At 42.9% G+C, this 17,046-nt stretch overlaps 1 protein-coding gene across 1 annotated transcript in view; it reads right to left on the bottom strand.

Annotated features, from left to right (window-relative positions):
* Positions 1-3,399: 3,399 nt before the first annotated feature.
* GAS7 (growth arrest specific 7) overlaps positions 3,400-17,046 on the bottom strand; it is a 251,864-nt gene continuing 238,217 nt past the window's right edge. Inside the window, exons 12-14 of the mRNA XM_015414339.1 lie at positions 8,710-8,789; positions 5,031-5,129; positions 3,400-4,035 (exon numbers count right to left, since the gene is read on the bottom strand). Coding sequence (XP_015269825.1) covers positions 3,922-4,035; positions 5,031-5,129; positions 8,710-8,789 — 293 coding nt within the window. The 3' untranslated portion in view covers positions 3,400-3,921. The remainder of the gene's footprint in view (positions 4,036-5,030; positions 5,130-8,709; positions 8,790-17,046) is intronic.

The raw sequence follows: 17,046 nt of genomic DNA, 5'->3' as shown, positions 1-17,046 counted from the left end.
AGCAGGAATACAGCTGACCATGTTTGGAAGGCCTTGCATTTATAAGAACATCAAATTGTTCTCACTGAAAGAGCAGATCTAGCTGCTGTTGTAAAGCTGCTTCTCAGGAAAAGGGAACAGAGGGCAAACAACACTGGTATGCTTATGAACAAAATCAAGGAAGGGCAATGCAGCGACAAATAATAAGGGCTGTTTTTAATGCTAGGTATTGCAACAGACAGCTATGCAAGGCTGTTTGGCATGGAAGACAAATATTGTGCTTAGGTCTGTTCATGTACTGCCTAGAAAAAATAATAATTACTTTTAAGAGAACTGTAACAAAAATGTCTAGATAGCAAAATCAGACATGATTACAACTTCCCTGCATTCCAGCTCCAAATGCATAGTTGGTCATTAGGCTTTAAGTTAGCCCAGCCTCATTCGCCACAGCATTATGCTTTTCTAAAAGCAGGAACAACATGTATATATTTCATTTAAGATCTGTGTATGTGTGAAAGGGCAGAGTTAAGGTTATATAACAACCATTATGCAGGATCTGACAAATCTTCTGATGCCTAACAGCTCCAGTCAAGGAACAAGTTAATAATCTCAGCAGCTCACAAGATGATAACAGGAATTTCTAAAGTATATGATTTTTAGTGTTGTTTTAGGAAAATAGATGTTAATTAGATAGCCCATCATGGTGAACAACAAAGTTTTCCTTACATTGGTCAATACACGGAGGAAAAGTAATTAGGGATTGAAACTCATATCATCTAGGAAGTAGACTGTTAAGTAATATCAGAAAAGGCAGGGAGGTCCTTGAGATCAAAGGGAAGCAACTGAAAAAATAATCTAGAAAAGGGGAAGTTGGTGAAAGGATGCATAGAAGATGGCAATGTGGTTCTGGTTTCAAAACAGGAAAAGAAATTAAATGGCAGCCTTGGAAATGTTTTAATGCTGGTGTTTGTCCAAGTCTCAATTTCCCCATACATACCAACAGGATAAAATGTTCTTTTTGCAAACTTGATGGCCAGCTTCTTGGGGAAAAGATGAAATATGTTTTCTATTATTAAACTGAGGTTACACTGAAAATGATGAAGAATAAAGCAAAAAACGAACCGATGGACAGATCAAAAAAATCAAATGAGGTCTAGCAAGCTATGTAATTAACTGGAGTAGATTGTTGGAGGGCTTTATCTACAACTAACAGTGAAAGTATCAAGGAGTCAAACAAACCTCTATGCCCACTTTTAGAAGCTCAAAAAATTAAAATACATATCCCATTTTAATTTTAAAAAATGGAAATGGGAAAGTTTATGACTAATGTTGGCAATGATGGAAGACCTGAGTTTCCTCCCCCAAAAAATAATTTAGAAAACGTATAAAATAATGAAGAAAATGTATAAAATAAAAGGCTATGACAGCTGATCAAACAGAACATTTGGCAATACAAAGAATGAAATGAAATCTGATAACTCACAGTAAATATTTGCTTTATGTAAACATCAAGGCAAGATTATCAAAGGAATGGACTAAGAAAATCAGTGCTTAATATTTGGGAGCTCAAATCTATGAAGGTCCATCATAATCCCGTCATAGCGGAACTTCAGAAAACATCCTGGTTTATAACACATTTTAGGCTGGATTCACACAATTATTACTAATGCTGGGTGACATTTTTGCCGTCCACACCTGCTGAGAACCAAATGGATCTCATGTCTTGTGAAAGGGCTTAATATCAACTGAGCTATGACACATTTCATAATGAAAAGCCGGTTTTGTTACCATGCTTTTACCCCCACCCCCCACTGTTATAGTAAAGTAAAATTGTATTATGGTACCCTGTGGGTATTGTGTATTTTTAGAATTGTATTTTAGACTATTTATGATTTTTATGCATTTTTGTAGGAATCTGTTGTACACCACCCTGAGTCCGCTTGCATGGAGGGTGGTGTAAAAGCTTAATATAATAAATAAATTATGATCAAAAGCCAAAAATATATTGGGACCTCCTAAAGACCAAGTTCCATTTGAACTGTATTATGGCATGAATGCAAGAATGGAGCAGTTAAAAAAATCCAACCTGTATTTATTTTTATTTGGGGATTTATGAGTTGCCCCTGAACTACTGGCTTCCTGAAGCAGCAAAACCAAACAAAAAACAAAACAAAGCACTCAGCTCTAACAATAAAGGGCGCTTTCATACATGCTAATTAATGCAGTTTCAACGTGAGTGAAAGTGCCAAAAGTCTTGGATAATACATTTTTTAAGTAAGACATGCTGGCTAGAAAGTCATGCCCTCTGCAATCTGTAAACTATAAGGTATTTGGTGGAAAGTAAAGATAAAGTTATATACAGAACTGACAAATTTAGGTCCTGGTCACACGGGCCGGAAAATGCATGCGCGCGCGGGGGGGGAAGCGTGGCTGTTTGCTCCGGAACAAAGTAATGCGCGGCAGCCCGATCAGACGTCCTTTCGCGGTCCCGTAGTTAGGCGTTAGGTGCAGATCAGACGGCTAGTCCGCAGCACGGCAAAGAAGCAGCACGGCGCATTCACACTGGCACTCATGCCGCGCTGCTTCTGTGGCAAACACCGCTTCCTGTTTGTGCGCATGCACCGTTGGGCGCTTTTGCGCATCCTGCAGAGACTTGGGGGGGGAATCCCCTTGTTCGCGACGGAACATCAGCGGCCGCCAGATGCCACGAAAGTCAACCGGAAACACGATCAGACGCCCGCCCTTGCCCAGCGGTTTCCGGAAACTAATACCTCGTAGGTACTAATTTTTTACTCCGCATCTTTGGCGGGAAGCCATGGGATAGCCACGGGAGCACTACGCTTCCCAGATGTTGCTGTGTGATCGCGCCTGGAAAATCCACCTATCTTCCGTATCTTTAGCACGGCAAATGCTCCGTGTGACCGGCGCCTTAATTTGGTAAAATTCTTTCAAGGGAGGCATTCAAACTGTTTTTTTATGAGTACCGGCTGTACAACATCAGAGTTCCAGCCAATGTGGGTTTAAATCTATTCAGCCTATTCCTTTTCTACTAGAGGGTGAGATAATGGCTGCAATTTTCAGATAGCTTCTCAGGGGTAGTCTCCAGAAATATCAACAATGTTATGAGAATGTCATAACACCATGGAGCTTGAGGATTGAAGCCAGTGAGTTCCTGAGAGGGAGTATAAGAAGGACCATTTAAAGGAGCTTCCTTTGGGTTATCATCTCCTGACCCATTACCTCTTTTCCTGCTTTACTGAAAAAGCCAACCTTGGCAAGAGCATTAGCAGTTATGGGAACCATTTTTTGTTTAAAAAAGAAAAAAGAAAAAGAAAAAAGAAAAAAAATGAAACAAAACGAAAAAAGAAAATTACTGAACAGGTTTTACTGTTATCCTCACAACACCCCTGTGAGGTAGGTAAGCATTATGAACATTTCATAGTGTAGGGGGGAGGGCAGGCATGAGTTCCAGAACCTCTCCCTCTTGTCTAATTAAGTGGGAATGTTCAGGAGGATCTCCCTGCTTTCAGAGCCATGTTCAATTTCATCAGTCCATTTTGTTTGGCAGAGGCTTGCTGTGCCTAACAATACCATACAAACGGAGCATCATGCAAGGGGAATAGCACATATTAATCAATTATGAAATAGCAAAAACTCTTTATACCACACAACAGGCTTCATAGTTCATCATGAGAGCTGAACATGCTCAGCTACCAGGAGCCTGTTTGAAAGGAAGCAAAAGAGTGGCTTCTCAACCCTGGAATGTGTGATGTTTAAGGCATAGCACAATAGGAAATGAAATCTTGATCAAACATGTCAATAATAAATAGATAAGGAAGCCAATAGCGGGATGTCTCTCCTCCTCCTCCTGAGGGCTTTACAGAACTCCCTTGAACTTGGCTGAGCCAACAGGCCTTGCCACTTAAGGCCAGTAATAGCAGTTTATATCTCCATATCCACAGGTCTGATATCACCGGTTTTGTGTTCTTTTACCCACAGTTCCCTGTCTTTGGCTGGATCCACTTTCTGAAGCAACTGATCCACAGGTTCTACTGTCTACAAAACATAAGAATAGCAACAGCATATATTCAGAGTGTAGGAGAACGTCTCTTGCAAGGTCATCTAGTAAAACTGAACCACCTCCCCATCTGCTTCTCTCCCTCTCCCAACTCTTTAGGTACATTTCTTTCATAGAATCTTTAATGTACATTTCCAATATGGTACTTTTCTTCTAGCCTTGTGTTGCCAATGGGTGACATTTGAAGAGGGAAATTTGTAGGTAACCATTAATTGAAACAGGGAATTACACTGAAAACCACCCCAATCCTTTGATCCCAAAGCTATCTATGATGTATATATGCTAGGGACAGTGGAAAAACCCAGTTGGGTTGAATTTTACAATTTAAAAGGTTCCTGCTTGCTCAAACTGCTCATGAAATTGAATCCCATTTCAAGGGACAGCCAATGAGTTGTCCAAGCAAGTCAACTCTTAGACTCAATTATGGCACTTAGAGATCACTCTTCAAAAGTCCACTTCTCCAAGCGTAGAAATTTATTCAGACACAGAGGCATTTTTAAGTCCCTTGATCAAGTCTCAGAGCCAAGAAATTCACTCCTCTGGATTCCGAGACTTGATCTGGTAATTAGAAATGTCTCTCCCAGTGTCTGGATTGATTCTGAGTAGGTCTGGCATGATCTCAGCGAAGTGATCCTGGCATCTAGAGGCTGTTCTTTAAGCTCAGAGATCAGAAAATTGTCCCCACACTTTCTGCAGTTTGGAGGGGGAAAATGGCAGGGAGGGGCAGAGGGAGGCAAGGAGTGAACTACTTCATTCCTTGGGTACTGCTTCAAAGTTTACAAATTATGACATAAGATCTTCAAATCTAATCCCCAGTAGCAGACACGGATCAAATCCTAAACAGAATGAACTGCAGGAATTTGCTCAGCCCTAACCTTCACCAGACAGTGGAGTCTGGAGGACTGCATATGATATAGGCTTTTAGATTCCCATGAAACCTCTTGGAAGAAAAGTGAAGGACCAGCAGACTCACGCTTTGGTTGAACATGTCTGTCTCATGTCGCAACTGTGTGTATTGGCAAAGCTGTTGTCGAATCATCTCCACTCTCTCTACCTCCAGCCTCTCAAGCTCCTGGAAGGGAAGAGTCATCCAACATTTTCAATATGTTAAAGCAGACGGGAAATACGTATGAAATGAAAATGGAGGAAGATTTGGCATTTAGATATGGTTGGTTACAATATAGACAAATTTATGGTGTATTTAAGAAAGATAAAAAGGATTTTGGTTTTAGGGAAAAAAATAATGAAATTGAAAATGTGTGGTTTGAAGGGGGGAAAAACAAATTTCTAAAATGTATAAGGTGTTATTGACTTGGTATACTGAAGATGAAACGGTAAAGGAGCATATGTTAAAATGGGCAATTAATATGAATAAAGAAATATCTATGTCATCATGGGAATGTTTATAGAAATGTCAACATGTAATAATTTAAAAGAAAATTGTTATAAGATGATGTATAGATGGTACATGATGCCAAAAAAAGATTGCAAATATGAATTGTAACGTTTCAAATAAGTGTTGGAAATGTAAAAAAATAGAAGGTTCATTATATCATATGTGGTGGACTTGTGAAAAAGCGAAAGAATTTTGGACTGATATACATGCAGAAATGGAAAAGATAACAAACAATAAATTTAAAAAAGAACCAGAAATATTATTGTTAGGTTTAAAAATGGAAGAAGTTAACATGACAAAAAGGACATTAATGTGGTATATGATAACAGCAGCAAGAATAGTGTATGCTCAAAATTGGAAACTGGACAGAATACCAGGGGTAGAAGAATGGATTAAAAAACTGTTTTTATGGTAGAAATGAACAAAATGAAAACTGAAAGATTTGGAGGCGGAAATTTTTTTTGCGGACTGGAAAGATTTTAAGGACTATTTAGAGAAATACTGGGATGTGAAGGACAATCTGATTTGCTTTGAAAATTATCAAGTGGATGTAAAAGAGAAAAGAAATGGACTTATAATGATATATATGTGAACATTTGTTACCTATAGCTATATGATAAAAGATTAGAGACATGTTAGAATTTAAGGTTTGAGCTGGTTGTGGGTACGCTGTTGGAAGCCTACGAAAAGGGGGGGAGTAAGAAGAAAATGATATATATTGAAGTTGATATAATGTGAACGTGTATTATCCTAATAAAAGTTGTTGTTTTTTTTTTAAAAATAGAGTCTGTGAATTCAAACTGCAGTTGTCAAGAAATAAGTATTGCAACCCCCCTGTATTGAGAAGATCCGGGAGCTTGGAATTGCTGGGAGAACCAAGGATTCTTCAATACATACTGTATTGATGACTTATAATGTGTTTCTTGGAGGAAAAGTATGTCAACCCACTCTGCAGTTAAGGCAGAGGAGACCCGTTTACATTTAATAACATTATTAAGGCCTCAGCAGTTGAATGTCAATATTTTACAACCCTTATCCGTGAGGTGATAAACAAGTACAAGATAGAAGGTACATCTCCACCTTCATAAAACGCTCAGGGACTGTCACGATTATACTTCTAGAATACAGAGTTAATGAATCCATAAAGATTGATTATATAACTGTTCAGCAACTAAAGAGACAATTAATACATATGCAACTTCAAACCATGGACACCCATTAAAGGTCTTATGTAGACAACAGAGCAAATGTTGCAAATGATTGTTAGACACATCAGTGAAATTAATTTCTGTTTTCATTAGTCTGATAACCAGATTTGGGGTGCCAGAGAACCAAATCAGGGGCACCCTTGTTCCTGCCTCTACCATACTTCAAAATACCTATCCACTCCAAATCATGAGGTCAGCATTCAGATAATGTACCAACAAGATGCTACCAATTAGCCTTGGAGTTTTCACCCCCTATAAACCTTGGGCCTGTGTTTCCAGAATATAAGCACTCAGTTGGGGCAACAGTAACACACAAAAATACTTAAGCCTACCTAATCTGCTTAAGGCAGTATTCCAATAAACCTATAATGCGAACAAAAATATTGTGTAGTGAGAAGCATCCAAAAAATAAAAAATAAACAAACGCAGTCTCAATTGAGAGACCAAATTCCCAGTGACAAACAAAAATATAGTGGAGAAAAAGGGAAGCAAACAGAACCATGAGGAAACAAAAGGAAACAAGGAAAAGAGCATCGGAGCTCTGCAACTTCTGGGACAACATATAGCAGGGAACCAACAGGAAATAGTAACCCCCTGCCCCTCAGGATAATGCTATGTCAATAACACAACCTTAACTTTGAATATAATAGTGAGGCATAACACATAGAACAAAATTAGGTTTAAAAGTAAAAGCATGGGTAAGCCTGGTTAACATATTTTTTTAACTGGAATCTTGCTCCACTGAAATTTCTGGAATGGCTTTCTTGGAGAAGACTCTTCTGGCAATTCTTCCATCAGGTTTCAGGTTGAGATCATGCAGGAGCAGTAGACCAGAATTCAGGAAGTCTGCTAAAAATTTGGTGCCCTTATGTATCACAGTGAGTTTGCATGGGAAACTCCATCTATATTTTACATTTGATGATCAGAGGGCATCAATGACAGATTTCAGCTTTTTACAACTCATTAGAATTTCAGAGGCAATGTCAGGAAACACTTGGATACTATGCTCTTTAAATAGAAGATGACCTTTTATGTGAGCTTCTTTAAGGATATGTTGCTTTGTACGCAGATCACAGAACTTCACAATGACATCCATAATCCTCTTTGAGGTGGGAGGTGGTGGAGGACCTTCTCTATGGGCACTTTCCAAAAGAGGTGCTATTCCATCATCAAATTGCATTATGGAAGCTAGCCATGAAGAAATGAAAGTGATCAGGTCGTGTTGTTTTCCGAACTCTCAGGAAGTCCTCGAAAGCGAAGGTTTCTCTGCCTTTGTGCATTTTCTAGGTAAATTATTTTGTCTACTATATGAGCTTCAATTTCCTGCAGCCATCTCACCATCATTTGTAATGTTAGACCAAGTTCCATTATTGTATTCGCTGTCTTCTGAGTTTCAGCTAGAGAGCAATTTATATCTTTAAACTGACCTGCCACAAATTCCATTAGAGTTGAGATTTTATCTGTTAGTTTGGCGTCGAAATGGTGAATATACTCCAAAAAGTCTGTTTTGGTCAAAGGTTGCAGCCTCTCAGTGTGGCTATTTCCAGTAACTGCCATTTTAAACTGCTCTTCTAGGTTTTCCAGAGAGCTACATCTAGTGCCCTCTGAGGGGAAAAAAGTTGTCATTGATGGCTGATCAGGTTTTGGTGGTTTAGCCTTTGTTCCTGAGGCTTCACCCATGGTTTTGGATATGTTGGTTGCCAGTATTGTCATTATTATTATTAGCTAAGGGAAAAGGAGGCAGGAACCCTAATCCCTTGCACCCGCCAGAAACCCAAAAAAGCCCCACCGTAGCTACGGACCAGGGAACAGTCCTCCAGTATCCTCTGTTGCAGAAAACAGAATACTGAACTAATAGAAGCTACAAAATACATATAAAAATAAAAAGGCACACTAGTCCCCAGCCAGTTCTTATAGGAATACTGACTTCTGACAGCTGAACTGTGTCTAAATAGCTCTTGGGTTAGATGCTTAGTAACTGTCAGCAATTCGATTTAGTACATACACATTACACTGAAAACACAATATAGTGACTGAGCACAACATACCAGAGAGGTAGTCACCATTTCTTCAAACCACTTTGACTGAGCTTGGTTATAAAGATCCACACAACGCATGAGGTCATCTCCTGCAACAAGCAAGAAATCAGTTAGCAAGTTATATAAGGTCCAAAAAAGGGATACTTGGAAGTGAAAAGTGCTATTTATGTTATTTATGATTCCTACTTGCAAAATCAGTTTGCAAGACTTGAACAAAGCTGTTAGGATGTTTTGGAGGCCATTAATTCATAGAGTTGCCTTAAGTCAGAAGTGACTTGATGGCAATTAACGTGCGCACACACATACTTGCAAAATGTAAGAACCAAAGAAACTTGCCATGATCTCTTAGTGCAGGTAACCAATTAATTAAAAAGTGAAAAGCGATCCTTCCTTATCTGGGGTGAAAAAGTAGTCAAGAGACAAGCACTGCTGCCTCATGTAACTGAATAAATCACATACAATACTGTGATAGAATTACTAGAAATTATACTGTATAAGTAGATTATTGAAATAAACTGCTTAACAATAAACAAGAGCTGGAAATATCAATTACAAATCACCCTTAAAGTGCATTTCACAGATTCATTAGGCATACAGATCCCAAAATTGCTCAGTCCTGTATTGCATGCATCACAGTTCATGTAAAGGATATTCCTATATTCTTCAAGGTGTCTTATGCTTTTGGACTTTGAAGTGTCCTATGCTGCTGAGATAGTTAGGCATCAAATGCTGAGCTCCTTCATTAATGTCACATGATGGACATTCTTTGTCTATCTTAATGTTGATATTTTTTTTGCCATCAAGACACAGCTGACGTATGGTGACTCCACAGGGTTTTCAAGGCAAGAGACGTTCAGAGCCTGGTATTCCTTGGAGGTATCCCATCCAAATGCCATGACCCTGGTACTCCTTGGAGGTATCCCATCTAAATACTAGCCAGGGCCAACCCTGCTTAGCTTCTGAGATCTAAAAAGATTGGGCTAGCCTGGGCTATCCAGGTCAGAGTGATTACCCCAATACGGAGAGCAAATGCAGAGCTAAAACACCCATGCTAATACTCAGGGGTCGTTTCCTGCCGGAGCACCCCAGAGCAGCGCTCCGGCAGTAACAAGCCCAGCCCCCCCCCCTCTCAAGGGGGAAGAATTAAATGCCTGGCTTCCCTGCGTGATCTTCTCCAAGTGCCCTGCAGTCGCGCAGGGAAGCCAGGAAGGGAGAAGATTGCACAAGGAAGCCAGGAAAGGAAGCTGGGCAGACATGCCCTCCTTTCCTCCTGAGCTGCTCCATTTTTGCAGAGAGATGGGGGGGGGATTTAAATGCTGGCTGGAGACAGGAAGGGAAGTCGGGCAGACATGCCATCCTTTCCCCCTGAGCCGCTCTGCTTTTGCGGAGAGACTGGGGGGGGGGATTTAAATATGAGCATTTCCAGCTATTCCCTCTCTTCCTCTCTCCCTTCCACTCCTCTCTTCCTATTTGCTTTCTTTGTCCTTCCTTCCTTCCTTCCTTCCTCCCTCCCTCCCTCCCTCCCTCCCTCCCTCCCTCCCTCCCTCCCTCCCTCCCTCCCTCCCTCCCTCCCTCCCTCCCTCCCTCCCTCCCTCCCTCCCTCCCTCCCTCCCTCCCTCCCTTCCTCTCTCCCTCCCTCCCCATCTCTCTCCCTCCCTTCCTTCTTTCTTGCCTTCTGACATACTTCTGGTGATGTCAGGGTGTGTGGCATATGCAAATAACTTATGCTAATGAGTTATGCTAATGAGCTCCTGCACCTCTTTTTCTATGAAATGACCCCTGCTAATACTATTGAAGCGCATATAACTTTATAGTGAGGTTTCTCAATCAAGAGGGCTTTTGAATCGCTCTCTCGCCATCTAGTGTACAGGATGGAATAGTAAGTATTTCATCAAACACAAATATACAGAATCTCTCCTTATATATAATTGAATAGTGGGTGCCAAAGTTCTAAAATGCACTCCTTTAGTGTATGGACGCTTGAACTATCAGTCAGAAGACGCTGGCTGGGTTGACTGGCTGCTTTGTGCAATCCCGCCCAGCGTTTCAAGGTCTTTTGCATATGGAAGCTGATTGGACTTCACTGCATTCCACACCTCAAACTCACCCCCCTCCCCGCAAGGCAGTTGGAATGTCAGTTACATATGGAACCTTCAAGGTCTTTTGCATATGGAAGCTGATTGGACTTCACTCCATTCCACACCTCATACTCTCCCCCCCGCAAGGCAGTTGGAATGTCTGGGGTTGTGTAGGTCCCAGGATCATGTTTTAAAAGCTGCCTGGGGGATTATGGACCATTCACACACTTTCAACCTTAACATACCTCATAGGGGGAGAGGAGAATGATGACAGCTGCTTTGGTTCCCACTGCAGGGAAAGACTGCCCTTTCTCTAGGCAGAGGCTGGGGGGGGACATAGGGTTGCCAACTCCAGGTTGGAAACTTCCAGGATATTTTGGGGATGAAGCCTGCTGAGGGTGGGGTCTGAGGAGGAGGAGGAGGAAGAGGGGGACCTCAGACAGATACAATGCCATACTCCCCACCCTCCAAACAAGCTGTTGCCAGTCTCCAGGTGACAGCTGGAGAGCTCTTAAAGCTCTGGTGCTACTTCAAAGTGCTGCAATTTATTGACAGAGTAGTGTTTTGGCAAATCTTTAGGAATTGTTTGGTGCATTTACGATGGGGCACCCACCCAGAGCCTCTGGCATTTTCTCACTCTGCTGACATCAAAACCAATTTAAGGCAAAATAAGAGGCTACTGAGAGGGGAGGAAATAAAGTTGCCAGCTTTAGGTATGGAAATTCCTGGAGATTTGAGGAGTGGAGGCCGGAGAGGGGGACCTCAGACAGGTTACAGTGCCATAGACTCCACCCTCCAACCCAGCTATTTGCTCCTGGGGAACTATTGTTGCCAATCTTGGCCCAGCACCCATCAAACCATTCTCTTCAACCCCCTGCTGTGCAGCAGACTTTCCCCTAGGGTTGCCAATCTCCAGGTGGGACCTGGAGATCTCCCACTGCTACAATTGATCTCCAGATGACAGAGATCAGTTCCCCTGAAGAAAATGGATGCTTTGGAGGGTAGACCCTATGACATTATACCTGCTGAGTCCTTCCGCCGCCCCCCAATGCTGCCCTCTACAGAATCCACCCCCCAAAACTCCAGGTATTTCCCTCCTTATAGCTGGCAACCCTACTTTCCCCTCAGTGCCTGATGGTAGGCAACTTAGTTTGGTCCAGTCACCTACTTTGGCCTTTGGGAGAAAACATATTGGGGCCAATCCTGATAGGGTTGCCAACTCCCGATGGGAAATTCCTGGAGATTTGAGGGATGGAGCCTGAAGAGGGTGAGGTTTGAGGAGGGGTGGGACCTCAGACAGGTACAATGCCATAGACTCCACCCTCCAAACCACTCAGTCCCTCATGGGGAACCATTGTTGCCAATCTCCAGGTGAGGGCTGGAGACCACTCAAAATTACAATTGCTCTGCAGAAGGGAGGGCGGAAGTCAGCTGAAGTCAAAGGGGCAGATAATGGTAGGTTGATGGTTAGCTGGGAAGGAGATGGGGTTGCCAACTCCAGGCTGGCAAATTCCTGGGGATTTGAGGGGTGGAGCCTGGAGAGGGTGGGGTTTGCGGAGGGGTGGGACCTCAGACAGGTAGAATGCCATAGACTACACCCTCCAAACCAGCCATTTCATCCTGGGTAACAATTGTTGCCAATCTCCAGGTGAGGGCTACAGATCACTCAAAATTACAACTACTCTTCAGGGAGCAGAGATCAGTTCCTCTGGAGAAAACAGTGGACTCTGTCATTATACCCTGCTGAGGTCACCACAGCAAAATGACACTGTTTGCCCAAAGCCAGAGCACTCCCCCAGAGCCTCTTTCTAGATCCCGTTGTATTTATTTCCACAACGGGTTTTACTGCTAGTTACAAAGAAAACAAAAGGACAAGTTATGGCACTTCTTTATCCTAGTCACATCTAAACCACCTCTTAATGTCTCTTGTCTTGGAAACTCCAAGATATCACCTAAGACAGCTAGGACTTGAGGGCACTTTCCACCACCATCAGGATACAGATCTTGATAGCATTCATGTTTGTGAAGGTCAAATAACATTTTTCACAGGAAATCCATGATCACATCTCCTAGTAGGTTTTTTTTAAAAAAGCTGGTGTTGTGTTAGTATGTCTACATGTTTCACCCGAATCTAGTACTTCAGCCCTACTTGCTACAGCTATCAGAGTAATTGTTTTTTTGCAACTCAAATTGCAAGCGTCCTACTTTGCAAAGCTGACTTCTTAATCTTGGACCTGGGAGGGCTAGAGACTCAGCCCCTTAGTCTCTGCCTGATGGGTTAGTTAAGGGGACTGGGGGTAGCATGTTAACCCTGGGGTTGTGAGGAGTCACACTCCAGCATTTTGTGGTTTTGTTTTGAACAACCTGTCACCCTTAAATAGAAACATATGTACTTTATTTAATGCTACCACCAGTCCCCTTAATTAACCCACCAGTCAGAGACTAAGTCTCCATTCCTCCTGGGTCTAAACAAAAAGGCAGTCATACAAGGTAGGATACTTGCAGGTTGAGTTCCCAAGTCAGTGGGGCTAAAGTACTCAATGCAGACTGAAGCCCCAGAACCCAAGAACACCACAAACTGTAATAGGGTTTATTAAAGGACTATGCAGGGATACACAATACAAAGGATAAAATAGCTAAATATATAACCTAAGCATTTTTGCAAGCATTGCTTCTCTAAGTCCAGATTCTACCTAGCCCAACTGAGTCCAAACAGAGTTTCTAAGTCCAAGGCAGGTGCTGACCTGGGTGGCCCAGGCTAGCCTGATCCCATCAGATCTCACAAGATAAGCAGGGTCAGCCCTGGTTAGTATTCGGATGGGAGATCACCAAGGAAGTCCAGGGTCACTACGCAGACAGGCCGTGGCAAGCAATATCTGAGCATCTGTTGTCTTGAAAATCCTATGGGGGTCACCATAATTTAGTTCCGAGTTGACTACACTTTCCCCCGCCACATGTTTTTATAGCATTGCTAAATATCTGATGTATTTTAAATGTTTTACTGCCCTGATGTTTGCTGCCTTGGGTGGAAAGATGGCATAGTAATGATTTAAATAAATAAATGAAAGCAGACAGTGGGGTGAGGAGCCTCGAACTGGATCAGGGCCATGGCTGGGAGGGTACAGCTCTTCCCCCCATACTGTTGCCCAACTGGAAGTCTCACACATTCCTCCAAGCTGCGGACAGGTAGCAATACTTAATCTGCCTTTCTGTCCTCACTGTGGTTAAAAGCAGTTTTGAGTGGGCATTTTCCATCAGGGAGATTGCACTGGTTAACCTGGAGGAAAAGATTACTACTCTCCATGAGATCAAAGAGGGGGAGGAAACATTGCCAGTCACAAACACAAGGGAAGACAGGGAGGAGGACAGGGAGATATGAAGAAATGGCACTGAAAGGAAAAGGAAGCCATTGGTCATAGGTGACTCCCTGCTGAGGGGTATGGAACGTCATGTGTCCAGGCCTGATCCCCTGGCCCGAGAGGTGTGTCGCTTGCCAGGGATGGAAATTAAAAATATTACAGACAGGATCCCTAAAATCATCAAACCTACAGAGCATTACCCATTTGTGATGGTCCATGTGGGTGGGAACCAATGACATGGCTGTGAACACCATTGAAAATATTAAGTCTGACTATGGAGATCTTGGGAGGAAGCTGAAGGGAACGGAAGCACAGATGGTGTTCTCTTCGATCCTTCCTGTCATAGGAAGGGGAATACGATGGGAACAGATGATAATAGAGATGAAACACTGGCTGCGTTGACTGTGCCGGCAGGAGCGATTTGGATTCTGGTACCACGGGCTAGGTTTTCTGGATGACAACCTACTAGCACACAATGGGCTTCACCTGTTAAGGTCAGGGAAGAACATGTTTGGCAGAAACCTGGAGAGATTTATCAAGAGAGCTTTAAATTGACACCACAAGGGGAAGGAGACGACCAACATAGGGATTTAAATGAAGGAGCACAAACAACAGAGGCCCACCGGGGAAGGCCGGGTCTAATGGAGCTAAAGGTGAGGGGCTTCAGGTATCTCTGTACCAATGCTCAAAGCCTGGGAAATAAAAAGGAAGAGCTTGAGCTTCTAATGCAGACAGAGGGATATGATTTAGTAGGCATGACAGAGACTTGGTGGGATGATTCCCATGACTGGAATGCAGTGGTGGATGGATATGAGTTTAAGAACAACCGAAAGGGTCAAAGAGGTGGTGGAGTGGTACTGTATGTGAGGAGAGGGTTTGTTTGTCAAGAAATACTGGAGAAGGGCAACAGCCCAGTGGAAAATATTTGGGTGAGGATAAGGGAAGGAGGGACAAACAGTATTGTGGTTGGAGTCTGCTACAGACCTCCTGATCAGGATGAGGAGGTGGATGCTGCCCTCCTTGAACAGCTTCACAGGGTATCCAAACAACATGACCTGGTAGTTATGGGTGACCTCAACTTCCCTGATTTGTGCTGGGAGAGAAACTCTGCAAAGCATCCACAGTCATGCAACTTCCTGACCTGTCTGGACAGCAACTTCCTTCATCAAATGGTGGAAGAAGCTACAAGGGGCTCAGCCATACTATTGACCTACAGGCAAGAGATGGTAGATGGGGTGAAGGTGGTGGGGACCTTAGGGGGAAGTGACCATGTCCTGCTAGAATTACTTTTGCTGTGGGGGACCAAGGAAGTTTGTAGCCACAAGTGTATGTTAGATTTCAGCAAGTAAGGCAGACTTTAATAAACTCAGAGGTATGATGGGAATCATTCCATGGGAAAGACTGCTGGAAGAGAAAGGAGCAACTGAAACAAGAGCTCTTGCAAGCTCAAACCATCACTATTCCAACGAGAAGGAAACATGGTAAGGGACCCAAGAAGCCAATGTGGATGAACAGAGAACTGCGTGGTGTGCTAAGGGAAATGGAGGCAAGGGCATACCTCTAAAGAAGAGCAACTGCAGGTTGCTAAGCACTGTAGGTCAGCCATCAAAGAGGCCAAAGCTCACAGTGAACTAAAGCTGGCCAGGAAGGCTCACTACAACAAGACAATCTTCTTTAGATATGTGAGGAACAAACGCAAGATAAAAGAGGCGATGGGCCCACTGTTGGGTGAAAATGGAGAAACTCTGACAGAGGACAGAGAGAAAGTAGAAAGGCTCAATGCCGGTTTTGCCTCAGTTTTTCCCCTGAAGAAGAGAACAGACTCATCTAGAGATGTTAGTAGGCACGGCACGGTGTCCAGGCTGCTGGTTGACATGGACAGAGAGGTAGTTGAGAAACACCTAGCTGCACTGAATGAGTATAAATCCCCTGGGCCAGATGGTATGCACCCAAGAGTGCCCAAAGAACTTTCTAAAGAGCTTGCAGAACCTTTGTCCATCATCTTCAAGATTTCTTGGAGGACAGGAGACATGCCACAAGACTGGAGGAGGGCAGATGTTTTACCCCTATTTTCAAAAAAAGGAGGAAGGATTCTACAGGCCAGTCAGTCAGACCTCCATCTCAGGGAAGATACTGGACCAGATTAAAAGGATCAATCTGTGAGCATCTAAAGGACAACCTGGTGATCCGGGGAAGTCAGAACAGATTTGTCCCCAACAGGTCCTGCCAGACCAATCTCATTTCCTGCTTTGATCGAGTGACAAGCTTACTGGATTGAGGGAATACTGTTGATGTTGTTGACCAGGATTTCAGTAAAGCTTTTGACAGGGGTCCCCATGATGTTCTGATCAGTAAACTAAAGGACTATGGAATGAAATCTAGGATATTTAGGTGGATAGGGAACTGTTTGGAGAATCACACTCAGAGAGCAGTTGACAATGGCCTTTCATCTGAATGGAGGGAGGAATCCAGTACTTTTCAATATTTTTATAAATGATCTGGATGAGTGTGTGGAGGGGATACTCAATAAATTTGCAAATGATACCAACTTGGTTCAGTGAACACACCAGAAGATATAGAATTCAACGAGATCTGAACATACAGGAGAAGTGGGTGGATGTGAAAAAGATGCAATTCAATGAGAAGTGCCGAGTTCTTGAGTAGCAGTGTGTGAACAAGACCTTGGCGTAAGTGTGGACCAAAAGTTAAATATGAGCAGCCAGCGTGATGCGGCAACAAAAAAGGCTAATGCCATCTTGGGGTGTATCAACAGAGGCATAACATCCAAATTGCAAGATGTCATAATCCCACTGTACACTGCATTGGTTAGGCTGCACCTGAAGTACTGTGTGCAGTTCTGGAGGCCTCACTTTAAAAAGGATGTGGGCAGAATGGAGCAGGTGCAGAGA

The sequence above is a fragment of the Gekko japonicus genome, unplaced genomic scaffold (genome assembly GCF_001447785.1).
Source record: "Gekko japonicus isolate JY-2015 unplaced genomic scaffold, Gekko_japonicus_V1.1 scaffold152, whole genome shotgun sequence".
Lineage (NCBI taxonomy): Eukaryota > Metazoa > Chordata > Lepidosauria > Squamata > Gekkonidae > Gekko > Gekko japonicus.
The sequence above is the reverse complement of the archived record's forward strand: the minus strand, read 5'-3'. Positions and strand labels throughout refer to the sequence as shown.